This window comes from Littorina saxatilis, linkage group LG7 (assembly GCF_037325665.1).
Source record: "Littorina saxatilis isolate snail1 linkage group LG7, US_GU_Lsax_2.0, whole genome shotgun sequence".
In the NCBI taxonomy this organism is placed as follows: Eukaryota; Metazoa; Mollusca; class Gastropoda; order Littorinimorpha; family Littorinidae; genus Littorina; species Littorina saxatilis.
The window spans coordinates 42,844,833-42,862,795 of NC_090251.1; the positions used below are offsets into that span (position 1 = coordinate 42,844,833).

At 42.3% G+C, this 17,963-nt stretch overlaps 2 protein-coding genes across 5 annotated transcripts in view; one reads left to right on the top strand and one right to left on the bottom strand.

Annotated features, from left to right (window-relative positions):
* LOC138971514 (prestin-like) overlaps window positions 1-9,288 on the top strand; it is a 90,461-nt gene extending 81,173 nt beyond the window's left edge. For all 4 annotated transcript variants that reach the window (XM_070344259.1, XM_070344258.1, XM_070344260.1 and 1 more), the window contains 3 exons: window positions 3,318-4,007; window positions 4,368-4,618; window positions 6,821-9,288. In XM_070344259.1, coding sequence (XP_070200360.1) covers window positions 3,318-4,007; window positions 4,368-4,618; window positions 6,821-7,394 — 1,515 coding nt within the window. In that variant the 3' untranslated portion in view covers window positions 7,395-9,288. The remainder of the gene's footprint in view (window positions 1-3,317; window positions 4,008-4,367; window positions 4,619-6,820) is intronic.
* The window catches only part of LOC138971512 (uncharacterized), a 247,650-nt gene that overhangs the window by 126,399 nt on the left and 103,288 nt on the right, over window positions 1-17,963 (bottom strand). The gene's annotated exons all lie outside the window — the stretch shown is intronic.

Here is a 17,963-nt window from a genome sequence, read left to right on the forward strand (position 1 = left end):
CAGAATTACTTCGCATTCCCTTAAGTGCAAAAAGGAGTTCTTTTTCTGTAATTTCTTGATCAATACTGCCCTTTTGCTCTTCTGATAATTTTGGAATGTCAGTATTTTTTAAAAATTCGTCCCCAAGAAGGTTATTAAAATTGGTGTTTTTAGTGTATCTGTAAGAAAGAAGCGGGTTTGTTCCTTTAATATTTCAGACTGACTTGTAATAAATTCATTCTCTGTTATTTCTATTCTATCTAGTATCTTGTTTTTTGCGTGAGCTTTCTCTAAGTTTAGGAAATAACGCGTGTTTTTCTCACCCTCCTCAATGAATTTTATCCTAGATCTAATTTGTGCCCCTTTAGCTTCTTGTATTGTAAATATTTCTAGCTCCTGCTTTATGTGCTCTCGCTTAGTCACCAATATGGCGTTACTGGGGTCCAGAGCCAAAAGTCTGTCTGTTTCATTCAACTGCTGTTGTAAAAGGGTGTGTTTGTTTATACTGAGAGTTTTCTTTTCTCTAGAATACGATATACACATCTCTCTTATTTTTATTTTACATATATCCCATCTTATTTGTGCATCTTCATTACTTGATTCTTCTTCATATTCCCGCAGTGGGGCACTGCGGTTATGAAATTAAAGGCCCCTCCTGTTTTTGTAACCACAGGAGCTTTCTAGTTTGCTGTTAGGTAGATTTTTGGTTCCTCTTTCCTGTCATGCTCTCTTTTTCTTCATGAATTCTTTTCTTTTTTCTGCCTTCTTGCTCATTCACCTGTATGTTTTCCAAAAATCTCTTCTCTTGCCGCTTGTCTCGCGATTCATGTATAGTTTAATCTGTTAGTGTTCTGATGTAAGTCCAGCAGTAGATAGGTTAAGCCTATTTTAACATACTGGAAACTGGTAATCTTCCAGTAGGTATTAATTTAGTTTTACTAAAGCCTGCTGGGACACAAGTAATGGGTTAGTGCATTTGTAAACAGGAATCGCTTGACAAGTGGCCCCCTTCATCCCCTCCTTCCTCGTCCTGATATGGCTCTGCGTAGTCGGCTGGACGTTAAGCAACAAATAAACAAACAAACAAACAAACAAAAATCTTCTTCATATTTTTTAAGAAATATATTGATGTTGTCAACTAATGCTTTATCGTGCAGTAGGCTATCATTAAACTTCCAGTATGATGGACCACGCAACACGTGCGTTACTTTGTAGGTCAAGATGACCTGTCGGTGATCTGAATGAGCCACTGACTGTATAATACAGTCGCTGGCGTGGTCGACCACTCCACTAGAGGCTAAAATGTAATCAAGTCTTCTTGCTATAAATGGGTTCTTGCGACTCCACGTAAATTCTTTGCAGTCTGGGTTAAAGAGTCTCCACATATCATCCAGCTGACAGTCACTCAAAAAATTGTCTATAGCTTTCTGTGCATGATCATCACCACAAATTACATCAAGTGAATTTGACAGAACACAATTGAAATCTCCACATACAATAACGTCATCTGTTTCAATAGTTTCAATGTGGGTACTTAATTTTTTAAGAAAAAGTTCTTTCTCATTCACTATTGTTGGGGAATACACATTGATTACATTCAGTTTCTTATCATCTATCTGAATTTCTACACCTAGCATTCGGTCTGTTTTAAACACACATTTTACATCATGTTGAAAGTTCTTATTCACTAAAACTAGCTTCCCGCAGTGGGGCACTGCGGTTATGAAATTAAAGGCCCCTCCTGTTTTGGGAACCGCAGGAGCTTTCTAGTTTGCTGTTAGGTAGATTTTTGTTTTGGTTCCTCTTTCCTGTCATGCTCTCTTTTTCTTCATGAATTCTTTTCTTTTTTCTGCCTTCTTGCTCATTCACCTGTATTTTTTCCAAAAATCTCTTCTCTTGCCGCTTGTCTCGCGATTCATGTATAGTTTAATCTGTTAGTGTTCTGATGTAAGTCCAGCAGTAGATAGGTTAAGCCTATTTTAACATACTGGAAACTGGTAATCTTCCAGTAGGTATTAATTTAGTTTTACTAAAGCCTGCTGGGACACAAGTAATGGGTTAGTGCATTTGTAAACAGGAATCGCTTGACAAGTGGCCCCCTTCATCCCCCCCTTCCTCGTCCTGATATGGCTCTGCGTAGTCGGCTGGACGTTAAGCAACAAATAAACAAACAAACAAACAAACAAACTAAAACTAGCTGACCCATACTGTGGTTGGAGACAGTGGAATAAAACATCTTCCCTCCCCATTCTTTTTCCCATAGTTCCTTAACGTCGTCAGTGATATAAGACTCTTGTACGCATATTATATCTGTTTTTTCTTTCTTTTTGTTATTGAAAAACGTTTTTCTTTTTATCGCATTTCTCAATCCGTGTATGTTAACAGAACATATTTTGATAGTATCCATATTAATTCATATTAATCAATCAAAAGTTACATATATGGTAAAATCGGTGTGAGTACTCGTAAGTCCGTGGGGCAGGCCAGTCCGTTAACCGCAAGTAACCAAGGATGAGACAAAAGGGACTAGAAAGAATTTACCCGATGCTACCCAGCATGTCGTAAGAGGCGACTAACGGTTCTGTTTCTTCTCTTCTTTTGTCTTATTTCTGCCTTACCAGTCCTTTCACCTATATTTCCTTCCAAGAAAACTCTCCCTACTATTCCCTGCAGTTTTCCAATTCTTTTCTTGTCTTATTTCTACCTGACTGGATCCATCACCTTTATTTCACTTACCAAAAGTCTTCTTTTCTACATCCTTATTTCTCTGCACCCCGCATGTCGTATGAGGCGACTAACGGATTCTGTTTCTCCGTTAACCCTTGTTAAGTGGTTCTTGTATAGAATATAGTCAATGTTTGTAAAGATTTTAGTCAAGCAGTATGTAAGAAATGTTTAGTCCTTTGTAAGGTCATATATTGTATTACGTTGCAAGCCCCTGGAGCAATTTTTTGATGAGTGCTTTTGTGAACAAGAAACACTTAACAAGTGGCTCTATCCCATCTCCCCCCTTTCCCCTATCCCATCTTCCCCTTTCCCTCGTCGCGATATAACCTTCGTGGTTGAAAACGACGTTAAACACCAAGTAAAGAAAGAAAAGTGTCTGTTTTCCCGAGTGGCTAACAATAACAGCAAGAAAACATGTTATAACTTTGGTTAAGGTGTTTTGAATTTGACATTGTCCAGATAGCAAGAGACTAACATTTCTGTCTATCTAGCTGTTTTTGTCTGGCGGCTGTCTATCTCTGTCTCTGTATTTTCCATTGTGAGTAAGTTGTTCTACAACTGACGTTCACTTTTTGTGATTTTCACTGGAGTTTCTCTCCCTCTCTTCACAGATAGTGAAGATGCTACACCTGAAGCTACCAATGCGGACCGGGCTGGGCAAACTGGTGCTGACCTACATCGATATCTTCAGCAACATCCGTGACGTCAACGTGGCTGACCTCATCGTGGGCCTCATCTACATGGCGGTGCTCCTGGCGGTGAAACTGGGCATCAACGAGCGCTACAAACACAAGCTAAAAATCCCCATCCCCATCGAGCCCATCGTGGTCATCCTCTCCACGCTCGTCTCCCACTTCGCCAAGCTCAACGAGAAGTTCGGGATCGTAATCGTCGGGGATGTTCCCGTGGGTATCCCGGCTCCGTCTCTGCCTCGCATGGAGAGTCTGCCCAGGGTGGCCACTGACGCCTTCGTCACCGCCATCTTCATCTTCGCCTCGACCATCTCTCTGGCCAAACTGACCGCCAAGCTCCACGACGTCATCATCGACGACAACCAGGAGCTCGTGGCCTACGGTCTGTGTCAGCTGGTGGGGTCCTTCTTCCAGAACTTTCCCTCCTGCACCGCTCTCCCTCGCACCATGATGTTGAGCTCCCTGGGGTCCAAGTCCACGCTGAACGGAGTGACGTCTGCTGTGTTTATCCTGCTGGTGATGCTGGTAGTCGGGCAGCTGTTCGTCTCGCTCCCTATCGCTATGCTGGCGGCAATGATCATCGTCGCGATGAAGGATCTGTTGCTGCAGGTAATGAGGATTCGTTTGTGTTTGATGTTTCTGCGTCGATTGAATACAGAGTATAAAATACTATTGAGTATTAGTATAATAATTAAGTATGTCATTTAAAACAAGTTTTAGATAGATGTACTCTCTGACTCAATAGATGAGTCCCTTTTTGTTCGGAATCTGCAGCACAGCTCAGCCATAATGTTGAGTGTTGTCAATAAGCCTGGCCATAAAGGATCTGGATTTACGGATGATGTAGGGTTTTGTTTGTTTGTTTGTTTCTTTGGTTTTTTTGTTCCCATTAGGCAATCAAGACAAAAGTCGATATGAAATAGGTTTAATGGTCGTCAATCAATTGATAATTATACTTTTAACATTCAGATACGCAACCTGAAACCGTTCTGGCACGTCAACAAACCAGACTTCTTCATTTGGATTCTGACGGCCTTTGTCAGCGTCTTCAGTGACCTTGTCATTGGCCTACTGGCGGGCGTGGTCTTCTCTATGGCATCAGTAATGGTTGTCAGCCTGCTTGCCAAAGGGACACTTCTCGGAAAGGCCAACAACGAAGACGTGATTGTCGACCTTGACCGGAAAGGCGTCTGTGCACCTCCAGGTGTTAAGATCTTTAGGTACGTGAAAAAGTGTGCGATTGAATGGAGATTGGGTGAGTTAAAGACGGAAATCTGTTATATATATATATATATATATATATATATATATATATATATATATATATATATATATATATATATACAGTCGGAATCGTTTATAACGTAACCGGTTATAACGAATATTAGTCATAACGAACATTTTATTTTTTCCCTGCCAGCGCTGTTCTTAGTTATCACTAAAAACAAACTGGTTATAACGAAACCGGTTATGACGAGAAACTGCTTACAACGTCAACATTTCTTGTTCCCAGACCAGAAAAGGAACCGGTTAGAACGAAACTATGACGCAAATCCAACTTTTTCGTAACTTATGACTTATGACGTCAACTTTGGGAAGTAATTCATACAACAAGATGGCGACTAAATATTGATTATAACGAACATTTTATTTTTTCCCTGCCAGCGGTGTTCTTAGTTATCACTATAACGAAACCGGGTATAACGAATATTGGTTATAACAAACATTTTATTTTTTCCCTGCCAGCGGTGTTCTTAGTTATCACTAAAAACAAACCGGTTATAACGAAAATGCAAAGCAGAAACAAAGGTATAACTTTTGCAACTTGAATTTGTTTGTTCTGTTATAGAGTCACGCTGCAGCTAATTTTCCTTATTCAAATGTATCGTTGCTGATCTGTGTTGACCATTTCATTTTGCGTTCATTTATGGGAAGATTATTATTTAACGACACTATTATTTTAATCCAACTGGATTGCTAGTGTCGCGATAGTTAAGCATTTGTAAACACTGTCAAGTTGTACAGGTTATTTTTGTGCTTCAGTTTTAGTTTGAAAAAAGAATCCATTTTTCCATAAATATGTAGTTCCAAAAGACAAGGATAATTAAATTCATTACAAATGAATTTATTTGAATTGTTTTCACCAGTTTCTATTTGTAAATTGCTTGATAGTTTAAGTAAACATCTAAGTGTTGTTTTTTTGTCTATTTTCTTTTCCGCCTGCAAAACAAAGCCATTATTTTGTACATCAATTTTTAGACACCAGGTCTTTTGTTGTTGTTTTTGTTGTTGTTTTTATTTCATGGTTACATTCTTGGGTACAAGGTTATGGCCTAATAAACAGATTTGTTGAAGAACAGAATTCGATATGTGTGTGTGTGTGTGTGTGTGTGTGTGTGTGTGTGTGTGTGTGTGTGTGTGTGTGTGTGTGTGTGTGTTTATTGTTTCAGGCAAACTTTGGTACTTTTGTTGAAAACGATCTCTCTGCTTAATTATTCATTTATTTGACCGTTGTATAGACCACATAACAGTTGATAATTCTCCACTTGAATCTACAGCTTTCCCTAGGCCTGTTGCATGCCCCATACCCCCTCTCTCTCTCTCTCTCTCTCTATCTCTCTCTCTTTCGCCATCTCTCTCTCTCTTTCGCCATCTCTCTCTGTCTCTCTCTCTCACACACTCTCTTCGTGTATCTCTCTCTCCGAGTCTCTCTCTCTCTCTCCGAGTCTCTCTCTCTCTCTCTCTCTCTCTCTCTCTCTCTCTCTCTCACACACTCTCTTCGTGTATCTCTCTCTCCGAGTCTCTCTCTCTCTCTTCGAGTCTCTCTCTCTCTCTCTCTCTCTCTCTCTCTCTCTCTCTCTCTCTCTCTCATGTACGATTATGTATGTACCTCATTGAATGTTTTAATGATATGACAAAAAGATTACTTATGCAACAGAAAACAATACTTATTTGCCAACATTTTACCATTTTTACGTTGAAAATGCGAAGAAACCGGTTATAACAATTTTTTTCCTCTTGTCTTCGTTATAACCGATCTAATCGGTTATAACGAAAATCGATTATAACGAATAAAAAACGTTTTCCCCTGAGATTCGTTATAAACGGTTTCGACTGTATATATATATATATATATATATATAGAGAGAGAGAGAGAGAGAGAGAGAGAGAGAGAGAGAGAGAGTGAGTGAGTGAGTGAGTGAGTATGTGAGTGTGTGAGTGAGTGAGTGAGTGAGTGAGTGTCGAAGAGATTGCTTTTATGCGTGCGTGTGTGTGCTTTATGGTCGGATAGAATGAGCTTGTTTTTATACGTGCGTGCATGCGTGTGTGTGTGCGTGCGCGTGCATTTCTCAGTTTTAAAACGTTATCCGACTTTGAAATATAAACTTGCCCCCTGAAAATTCTCTCTTTGCAATTCACAGGTTCGAATCCGCACTGTACTTCGCGAGCCAGGAGCGATTCAAGAATCAGCTATTCTCTCTGGTCATGAACCCCACCACCAGCCCCCGGAAAGACAGACGTGAGAAGGTCATCCCCGACGTCTCTAAGGTAGGCCTTGACAATCCCAACATGGTCAACCTCAATGAATCCAACGGCTCAGATCTCCGTAATACTCAAGTCGAAAAGCCCAACACCACCGAACAACCAGAAAAGGACACCACAGTCGATGCCATCGACAATGTGAGCTTTGCAAACGGGAAGGGAGAGGAAGAAGAAGGAGAGGGGGAGAGTTCCAGCCGCTTGCACCATCTCATCTTGGACTGTTCGGCCATGACCTACATCGACATGTCCGGTCTGGACATGCTGCAGTTGATGGTGACACAGTTTTCACGTGCTGGAGTTGAGGTGTGGTTGGCCGGGGTGCCTGCCTCGACACTGTCCACGCTGGCTCGCGCGGGTTTCGGGGACAAGGTTGGCATGGAGAAGGTCTTCTACTCTGTCTTTGACGCATTGGAGAGGTTACGACGCGATGAGAGTATAGTTGTCAGGATGTGAGAATCTGAGGACAATGATAAGGGTTGTAATAATGAAATTGTATGGTCTGGCTACACTGGCTCGTGCAAATTTCGGGGATGAATTGGGGAGGAACACAGTTTTCCACTATATCTTTGACGCCATGAAATGGTTACGGCGCGTTGAGAGCACAGTTGTCAGGATGTGACGATCTGGGAAATTTGAAAAGGGTACATATGAAGTTGTATACATGTAGTGCCTTTATAAATTCGTGTGTGTGTTTCGGGGATAACTTTGGGATGGAGGTCTTCTATTCTGTCTTTGGCGTCTTGGAGAGGTTACGGCGCTATGAGAGTATAATCATCAGGATGTGACGATCTGAGGATTATGAAAAGGGTTGTAAAACTGAATGTGTAGTGTCTGGCTACACTGGCTCGTGTGAGTTTGGGGATAAGGGGGGGGATGAACAAAGTTATATACTCTGTCTTTGACGCCTTGGATGGGTTACGACGCGATGAGAGTGTAGTTGTCAGGATGTGACGATTTGGGAAATTTGAAAAGGGTTGTGGTACATATGAAGTTGTGGTAGCTACACTAGCCCTGCGCTGGTTTCGGGGGTAAGTTTTTAATGGTCAAACAGTTCTACTCGGTCTGAAAAGGTTACGACGCGAAGAGAGTATACAGCCGCACTCGCCTAAACGAAACACGCTTAAAGGACCATAACAGGCTGTTTTTGGTGACAAAAACGCGTTCATTTGCGTTTTGGCGTGACTTGGGTTAACCAGACATATGCATGCCGTAGGAAATTGTTTTCTCACCTTCCCGCACAGGGTTTAGTTTATTTCGGAATCGTTTTGGGCCATAATCCGACGAATTTCGTGGCTGAAGCGAAGCGTTTTCGCGTTCCGATCTGGCGGCCATTGTATCCGGAACGACCGCGAGAGTACGGAAGTGGTGAATTCTGGGTAAACATTCCGATGACGTCACAAACACTTATCATGGCAGAAGCAACTTTAGCTGCTGAACCTTACAGTTTTGAGCCTGGGGGTTAAAATCAAGGGTCTGCGCGCCCGGTGATTTGTATTTTTTTTTTTTTTTTTACAAATCACGTTAATGCTCCCGATATTTTCTTGTCATCCCCAAAGTCAAGGCACAAAAACAAAATCCCTTGACTTTTGGGGTAGCGCGACTGTTGATGTTTAGATTTTTGAGTCACTTGAGAAAAAGTGACTCTATGTAATCGGTCAGTGTTAGTCTGTCCGGCCGGCCGGCCGGCCGTCCGTAGACACCACCTTAACGTTGGACTTTTCTCGGAAACTATCAAAGCGATCGGGCTCATATTTTGTTTAGTCGTGACCTCCAATGACCTCTACACTTTAACGATGGTTTCGTTGACCTTTGACCTTTTTCAAGGTCACAGGTCAGCGTCAAAGGAAAAATTAGACATTTTATATCTTTGACAAAGTTCATCGGATGTGATTGAAACTTTGTAGGATTATTCTTTACATCAAAGTATTTACATCTGTAGCCTTTTACGAACGTTATCAGAAAAACAAGGGAGATAACTAGCCTTTTCTGTTCGGCAACACACAACTTAACGTTGGGCTTTTCTCGGAAACTATAAAAGTGACCGGGCTCAAATTTTATGTGAACGTGACTCCCAGTGACCTCTACACTTTGACGTCTGCTTTGGTGACCTTTGACCTTTTTCAAGGTCACAGGTATGTCTTGAAGGAAAAAAATTGAAATATCATATCTCTGAAACTATTCATCGGATTTGATTCAAACTTTATAGGATTATTCTTTACATCAAATTATTTACATCTGTTTTGTGTTGTGAATAGCAATTTCTTCCTGTCCATCTGATGCCTCATATAATATTCATAACTGCGAAAGTGACTCGATCGAGCGTTTGCTCTTCTTGTTATTTTATTTTTCATTACTAGATTTTCCTGTCGCTGGGAAATTCGGGTCACTTCCTCCCAGTGGAAAACTAGCAGCAACAGAGTCGCGCTACCCCAAAGTCAAGGGATCTATGGGATTTTTTTTCTCTTTTCTTTATCTTCCCATCGCTGGGAAATTCGGGTCGCTTCCTCCCAGTGGAAAGCTAGCAACAACAGAGTTGCGCTACCCCAAAGTCAATGCATTTATTAGATTTTTTCATTTCTTTATTGTCCCATCACATTCCACAACTTGGACATGTGACAGGGGAGGCTACCGCTCCTTTCACAGCAGACTCTGCACCCGAGTTGTTGGCCTTTAAAAGTCAACACCGGTGTTTTGTGGAATTCTGTTTGTGATAGGGTCTGGTGGTTTCCGAATGTCTGTATGTTCATGGAAACCTTCGGGTTTGCATAACAGTTTTTATAGGGCTAAGAAATTAACCCTAACATTTTCAATCCTGTTTGATTGCACTTCGCTTCCCGAGGTGATCGTAGTGTTTCGGCACTCGGTTACATCTGGCGCTTGCGAGCAGGGATGGGACTCAGCATGATTTGTTCAGGTAATGGCATAATATGACCACTGAACATTTTCGTGCTGTTCCCATTCTGCGAACTTGGGATGGACAGTGGTCCCCCGGTTCGGAACTTCGGGACGCAGTTCATTCAGACGGGGGCGATTGTGACAGGGGAGGCTACCGCTCCTTTCACAGCAGACTCTGCACCCGAGTTGTTGGCCTTTAAAAGTCAACACCGGTGTATTGTGGAATTCTGTTTGTGATAGGGTCTGGTGGTTTCCGATTGTCTGTATGTTCATGGAAACCTTCGGGTTTGCATAACAGTTTTTATAGGGCTAAGAAATTAACCCTAACATTTTCAATCCTGTTTGATTGCACTTCGCTTTCCGAGGTGATCGTAGTGTTTCGGCACTCGGTTACAGACACATACCACAACTTCGACACATTACCACGTCTTGGACACATACCACATCTTGGACACATACCACAACTTGGACACATACCACAACTTGGACACATACCACAACTTGGACACAGACCACATCCCAAGTTAGACGCATACCACAACTTGGACACATTACCAGATCTTGGACACATACCACAACTTGGACACATACCGCAACTTGAACACATACCACAACTTGGACACATTGGACACATTACCACATCTTGGAAACATTACCACATCTTGGACACATACCTCAACTTGGACACATACCACATCTTGGACACATACCACAACTTGGACACATTCCACATCTTCGACACATTCCACAACTTGGACACATTCCACAACTTGGACCACAAGCGCGACTCTGTTGCTGCTAGCTTTTCACTGGGAGGAAGCGATCCGAATTCGCCAGCGATATTACCAGCTATTGTGTTTTCAGCGAAGCAATAGGGCCCGATATTTAGACGAGACAAGGATAATGCCGACGAGTCGAAGACGAGTCGCATTATACTTGTTCGAGTCTAAATATCGGACCCTATTGCTACGATGAAAACACAATAGCGTTTATATAGCTATTCTGACATTACATTCTGTGTTAAAATCATGTTTTTGTCAGCAACAAGTACCAGAATGGTCCATGTCGCTGATTGCAGACGACGGTTCCCTTTCCGCATGAAGCCACGGAAATAACCGAACATTGAAAAACCCACGGACATGTATTACGGAGAAAACTCGAGATAACCGGATGTTTAGCATTACGTCAATATGCTAGGAATCATATGACGTCATGACGTATCATGCTTGCCTACGTATATTGTATGTTCGAAAGTCTGACTTCTGTTGGGAATTCGCGTGGTGAAGACTGCGCTAAATCTGTAGATGATAAGAGAACAAGGATTGTCTCAGAAGAAACGACTAAATGTTTCAGACCGGTAACTTCATTTCAACATTGCACTATACAATGGACGTTCTATGTGACAGGAGAGTTTGCTGATTTTGTGTTAAACATTGGAGACATCGTCTGCTAGAATCAGAGACAGGTCGCTTCAGATTGCAGCTTCTGGAAATTTGCAAGGTTTGTTGCCTGTTAAAGAACTGGATTTTACACGTAATGTATGTCATATACAGTAAGCAACAACAAAAACACACACAAAGCAAATAGCATCGTCTGTCGACTAGTCACAGAAACAAACCTGCATGGCGAGGTATGCGTGTACTTTATACACGTGGAAGAAACCGGAACCATGCGTCTTTGTTATCGACAATATGCTTTTGGATATTAAAATGGCCGACTTCCGCCGCATTATGCTTTGATGATCGGAAGAGACCATCCAACCACAGCCCCCGAATTCCCCCACGTGTTCATCAGAATAGCTATATATAGAACAATAAAGAATGAAAAACAAATCTAATGGATCCCTTAACTTTGGGGTAGCGCGACAGTTGCTGCTAGCTTTCCACTGGGAGGAAGCGATCCGAATTTCCCAGCGATGGGACAATAGGCTGAATAGAGAAATGAATGTTATCCCCGAGTACGCTAGTACTAGGGCTCAGCAGACTTTAATCCCCGAGTACGCTAGTACAAGGGTCCAGCAGACTTTAATTGTGTGCATGTGTGTGTGTGTCTCGACTTAACAGCTTATTGTAGGTATTCCCGCAGTGGGGCACTGCGGTTATGAAATTAAAGGCCCCTCCTGTTTTTGGAACCGCAGGAGCTTTCTAGTTTGCTGTTAGGTAGATTTTTGGTTCCTCTTTCCTGTCATGCTCTCTTTTTCTTCATGAATTCTTTTCTTTTTTCTGCCTTCTTGCTCATTCACCTGTATTTTTTCCAAAAATCTCTTCTCTTGCCGCTTGTCTCGCGATTCATGTATAGTTTAATCTGTTAGTGTTCTGATGTAAGTCCAGCAGTAGATAGGTTAAGCCTATTTTAACATACTGGAAACTGGTAATCTTCCAGTAGGTATTAATTTAGTTTTACTAAAGCCTGCTGGGACACAAGTAATGGGTTAGTGCATTTGTAAACAGGAATCGCTTGACAAGTGGCCCCCTTCCTCGTCCTGATATGGCTCTGCGTAGTCGGCTGGACGTTAAGCAACAAATAAACAAACAAACAAATTGTAGGTATGTTACAAAAAAATTCAAACTTTTCATTTAACATTTTGATCTATATCACGTGAAAGAGCAGAAAATCAGCATTCCAATGGTATATATCTTTGAGATTGGATAAGTGTAACCCGAGTTATGAATTTTTAAAGTAATAAAATTCGTAATAGAGGCAAAGAGGATAAATTGAAACCATTTTTGACATTTTTCAGCTAAAATTAACTGTAACTCACACATTTGTTTATCAATGTTGTTCAATTTTGTATCAAAAGAAAGGTTCAGAGCTCTATTAAACAACTATAAAAAATAAAAAATAAAATTTTTTTTTAATTTTTTTTAGTAAGTTAGTATGAAACTGAGAGCAGACGAACTTTACCGACCGCCATGTTGGATGTGAATACAACATGGGTGACACTCCTGGCGCAAAGCGGCGCATCCGTTAAAAGGTACTTCGCATCGCTTTATCGACTTGAAATTTTGGGAAACAGCAGGAAAATGGTCAAACTAACTGTTCAGAGGGGTCTCATAAGAGTTCAAAGGCTATAAATTGGTTTATAAAAGTACCTCTTGTGTGTCTTCTTCGCCCGATATTCTGGCCGGCGAGCTCGACAGTGTTGGACTCGCCATCTTTCTCAATCTTAAAGTCAAGAATGTGCTCTACGTCTTCGACAGGGTGCCCATGTGATGTAAATTTGGACAAGAATAGAAAAGAGGATCCCAAAACTGAGACAGTGTGAGTGATCAGAAAATGGGGGGGCCATTTTCAATGACGTCAAAAATTGAGCTGCGCACGCACTTTGTAACATACCTACTTATTGCTGGGAAACTACTGGGCGCAGTTCGTTCAAAAGTTGATACACTAACTTGATAATACTGTAGGTCCGATTGATCGTATTAAAACTTCATAATGTTACCTGGGACCTAAATGCGAAATAAACCACAAAAAACCCGACTTGGCGGCGGGGGAAATTCGCGGAGCCACAGCCAGCCAGGCAGTCTCATAGAACAGCCGAACGCGTCACACATTGACGAGAAATATAGCGTCATAAACAGATTACGTCACGGTCAAAAGTCTTTGACGTCTTTTTCTCAGTCTCGCGCGGTGTGTGTGTGTGTGTGTGTTCATTTTGTGCACATGTGTTATTGTAAATCCTTCTTTAATTCGATATTTTGATTGGTCAATGCAATCACTCAGCGGTCAGGCAATCAGCGTGTCTCACCTCCAAATGGATCTGCCTCAATACACCAGTTAACAGTTCCGCGGCCATTTTAGATCTCGCACATGCGCACTTCTTTGATTGCGAGTTCCGGGTGATGCGCACATCGTTTTTCGGCATGTTTATGTCTTTTTCCTTTTCCGGTTGATTTCACGCATGCGCAGATCGTGTTATTCGCCCACGTTTCTACGCAAGGGACACTACTCCGGCGCACTACTCCACCCGTTGAAAGGGGGAAACATTTTCTTCAGTACAAGTAGTCTTTATGAATAAACAATTAACAAGAATGACGTTGTAAATTCATTCAATGCAGATAAAATAAGAAATATGTTTGACGAACTTGTTTTGTTCTTATTCACATGACAAAATATGTGAAGATCGAGAGATGTTATTAAAAAACCGTGTTCCAGGCAACTCGCAAACAGATAACCCCTGTGTATTTCACCACAACCCAACGCAAAGGAAACATGACACACTACTATTTGGCATACCTGTCATGAATTATTATTATGAGGCGCGAACCTGTCAAGAATAGAATAGGCAACCGAGACTACTCGCGCATTACACGACGTAGCCAAGTGACGTATTCATGTGGCGTATCCAAGTGTACTGACGTAAACTAAAATCGTTTCACGAGAGGGTCGTTTTCCGCAAGTCCACGGAACGAAGAACGCTTAGAAGAAAAGCCGTTCCCCTTCTTTGATCTGTTTCAGGAACCCACGGTCTAACGATTTATTCATCTTCCTCTTCCTCATGTTGCCGTAATTGTGGAGAGAGATGTAACCAGACTACTACTGCTATTAACTTGATGATGGTGTCTTGAGAAGAAGAGTGACGACCCAAACCAGGAGCGCGGTCTTCAAGACCAGTCAAGTGCTACACGTCATCTCGAGTACCTTTTCAATGACATCGAGCTAAGTCAAAACTTCATAAACATTATGTGTATTCCTTTTGTTTTGATGTCCTCCAAGGGAACATTTTGAAGAACGTTTGCGGCGGCGGAGTCACGTTAGATTACCATGACAGAATTGAAATCCAGCAGCAATAGACATTTGATCAGAGTGTGCTGTGATTCAAGTAACATGACCTAGCTTGAACAGTGTGTGATACATTTAGTACGATACTGATATTTAGCAAAAATATAGACTAACCTGATTAATGTGTGCTGCATTGCAAGAATTTTATTAACACTATCCATGTATTAAATTATGTAAACCTGTGTTGATCTTTCTCCGCTACTTCGAGAGCATGGGAAAGAGTGAAGGAAAGTAAAGTCAAGGTAGTACCTGTTTCTTTAGCTAACACGAAAAGGCGGTGTGTTTTCCTTCCATAAACTTCCTTTGGAAGGCGCACGCAGAAAGAAACAGGCTTTCTCTACTCAATTCTTTACAGAAGTTCACGCTTGTGACATCTTCTGTACGAGTAGTTTCCAGCAGAGGAATCATCTTCTGAGTGTCTATTTGGAAGATATCATCGTTCATCGTATCATCTTCCTCGATGACTACGGCGATGTGTTCTTCTGCTTCTTCTTCTTCTTCTTCTTCAAGTGTAACGACAGCAACATCACGCGTGACGATGTCACGTTCTTGATATTCTTTCATTAGGTTGATGTGGTACACCTTTTGTTTCGTCCCGACTTTGACTCTGTAGTCAAACTGGTTGACTTTCTCAGTCACTACGTATGGGCCGTGCCAAGTCAACTCTAGTTTGTTGTGTTTCACGGGAAGCAGAAGTAGCACTTTCTTGCCGACTTCGATCGACCTGAGCGCAGTCTTCCGGTTGAAATACCCGGCTTGCTTCTGTGATGACTTAGCTAGGTTTTCTTTGGCAATCTCACACGTTTCTTCAATCCTGTTTCTGAGGTCGACAACGTATTCTGCCGTTGTCTTCTGTTCACCTTCGACCGATTCATCAGTCCATGCACGTCGCAGAACCTGCATGGGACCTCTGATGGTCTTGCCATACAGCATTTCAAAGGGTGAGAAACCAAGACTGTCTTGAGGTGCTTCGCGGTAAGCAAAAAGTAGTGCTGGGATGAATGTATCCCACAACACTGGCTGTTCTATTGCCAACTTCCTGAGCATGCTTTTGAGCGTTCCATTAAATCGCTCCACTAATCCATTGGCTTGAGGATGGAAAGGGGTGGTCATTTTGTGCTTGATGCTCAGAAACTGGTTCACTTCCTTCATGAGATTGGACGTGAACTGGGTTCCTTGATCGGTGATCACTTCGTCTGGAATTCCCAGTCTCGTCCACATCTCAAATAGTGCTTCCGCCACTGTGTCAGCACGAATATCCTTCAGCGCAACAGCTTCAGGATATCTTGTGGCGTAGTCCACCATAGTCAGAATGTATTGTTTTTTGCTTTCCGACATTGGCTTTATTGGACCAATGATGTCAACAGCGACCCTCTTGAACACGGGATTGATGGTAGGCATCTGTCCCAACGGTGCTTTCTTGGTTCTGCCTTTTGGCGCTGTTCTTTGGCATGTGTCACACGAGAGACAGTAACGTTTTATGTCTCCGACAAAACCTGGCCACCAGAACTCACACCGGATTCTATCAGTGGTTTTCTTTTGCCCGAGATGACCTGCCATCGGGTGGTCGTGCCCAAAAGAAAGAACTTTGGTTCTCATTTCTTTGGGGACAACGACTTTACTAGATTCACTCCCGGTTTTGTCGAGGGTTGTCCTGTACAAGATTTCTTTCTTGTAGACATACCTCACACCGTGGAATGATTCTCCTGAAACAGCCACCTGGCGTACTTTTGCCAGTGTTTCATCATCATTCTGAGCCTTCTTGAGATCTTGGGGGGAATACATCTTGTGTGTATTTCTGTCATCATGCCTAGTTCCCGGCACAGGTTTCTCATTCTGCTCTTTTTCCTCCTTCTCTTGCTTACGTGTACTGACCGCCGCGTTGGTCTCACCTTGATACCAACTCGGGTCACGTACTGGAAACAAAGGGGTCTTCCTCTTGTTCTGGCCTACACCATACCATTTTCCTATGAGGACAGGATAAATGGGATCTTCGAGTATGACCACTTCGGTTTTGGCATCAAAATACGGACAGTCAATGTGGGCCACAGCCGTGGGACACAATTTCCGTGTTTTCTTCTCTGCGAGAGTAGTTTCTTTTTTCTTTGCCAAGTACCTTTCTTCAGGTATAAGGTCGGCACTGACCATAATACCTGAGCACCCGGAATCGCGTAATGCTTTTACGATTCGACCGTCTAACTTGATGAACACTTCCTCTTTGAAATCCTTCTTTTCGCACGACTTGCACAGCTTGTCAAGATGTACGGGGATTTCTTGTTCATCAAATTCATTTCGAACATGAACTGCGTGAGCGCCTTCTCCCTTATTGGGACAAAATCGCGACAGGTGCCCTTTGCCCTTGCAAAAAAAACAACAGCCTGTGGCTTTCAGTCTTTGCTTTTCATCATCGCTCACGTATTTATGTTCTTTCTGTGACGATTTCTCTTTCGCGTCACTTCTGACGACATTCGAACTTTTCGTGTTCGAAAACGCGCTGCCGCTAGAATGGTTTTGGTGAGATTGCCGTGGCCTGATGTTCGAACGTGATTGTTCGTACTCCGTGGCAATTTCGCCCATTTCTTTCGCAGACTTCGGTTTCCGATCAAGTACGTGCAACATCACTTCGGCAGGGAAGGTGTTCTCTAATTGTTCTCTGAGAACTAGATCCTTCAGATCTGCCACATGTTCATCGCACTTGGCTAACTCGATCCATTTATCGAGGATGCGCTCAAGTTTGGTGACATGTTCTTTGTACGTGTCAGATGGGTTTCGCTTCAGCTGACGGAATTTCTTCCGATATTGATCTGCTGTCAGTTGAAATCCATCGTACAACGCATTCTTCAAAGTGTTGTAGTTGCGCGCGTCTTCGAAACCGAGTTTTGCATAAATGGTTCTCGCCTTTCCTTTCAGGAAATACACCATTCTCGTAGCTTTGCGTTCGTCATCGAGATGACAGTCGGTTGCATAATGTTCAAATTGTGCAAACCAACTCTCGATGTCGTCTTTGTCATCAAGAAAAGGGATTTTTGGGATAAAGTCGTCATCCCCACGACGCCTCGACGCGTTATTGTTGGCGTTGTCTCGGCGTGCTTCCGTTTGTATCCTCAACTGTTCTAGCTGAAACGCGCGATCGGCTTCTCGTTCACCGGCTTCACGTTCACGTTCACGTTCACGTTCCTCTCGTGCGCGTTCTTCAGCTACAAACTTTTTTATGGTCTTAACAGTTAAACATGTATTACGTTATCATTAAGATTCATGCTTTGTTAGCACTAAGCAGTTGTTTTAATCAGTCTGGTTTTCTCTTGTTTTCATCTTATGAACATTCTAAATGTTAGACTAACTTAT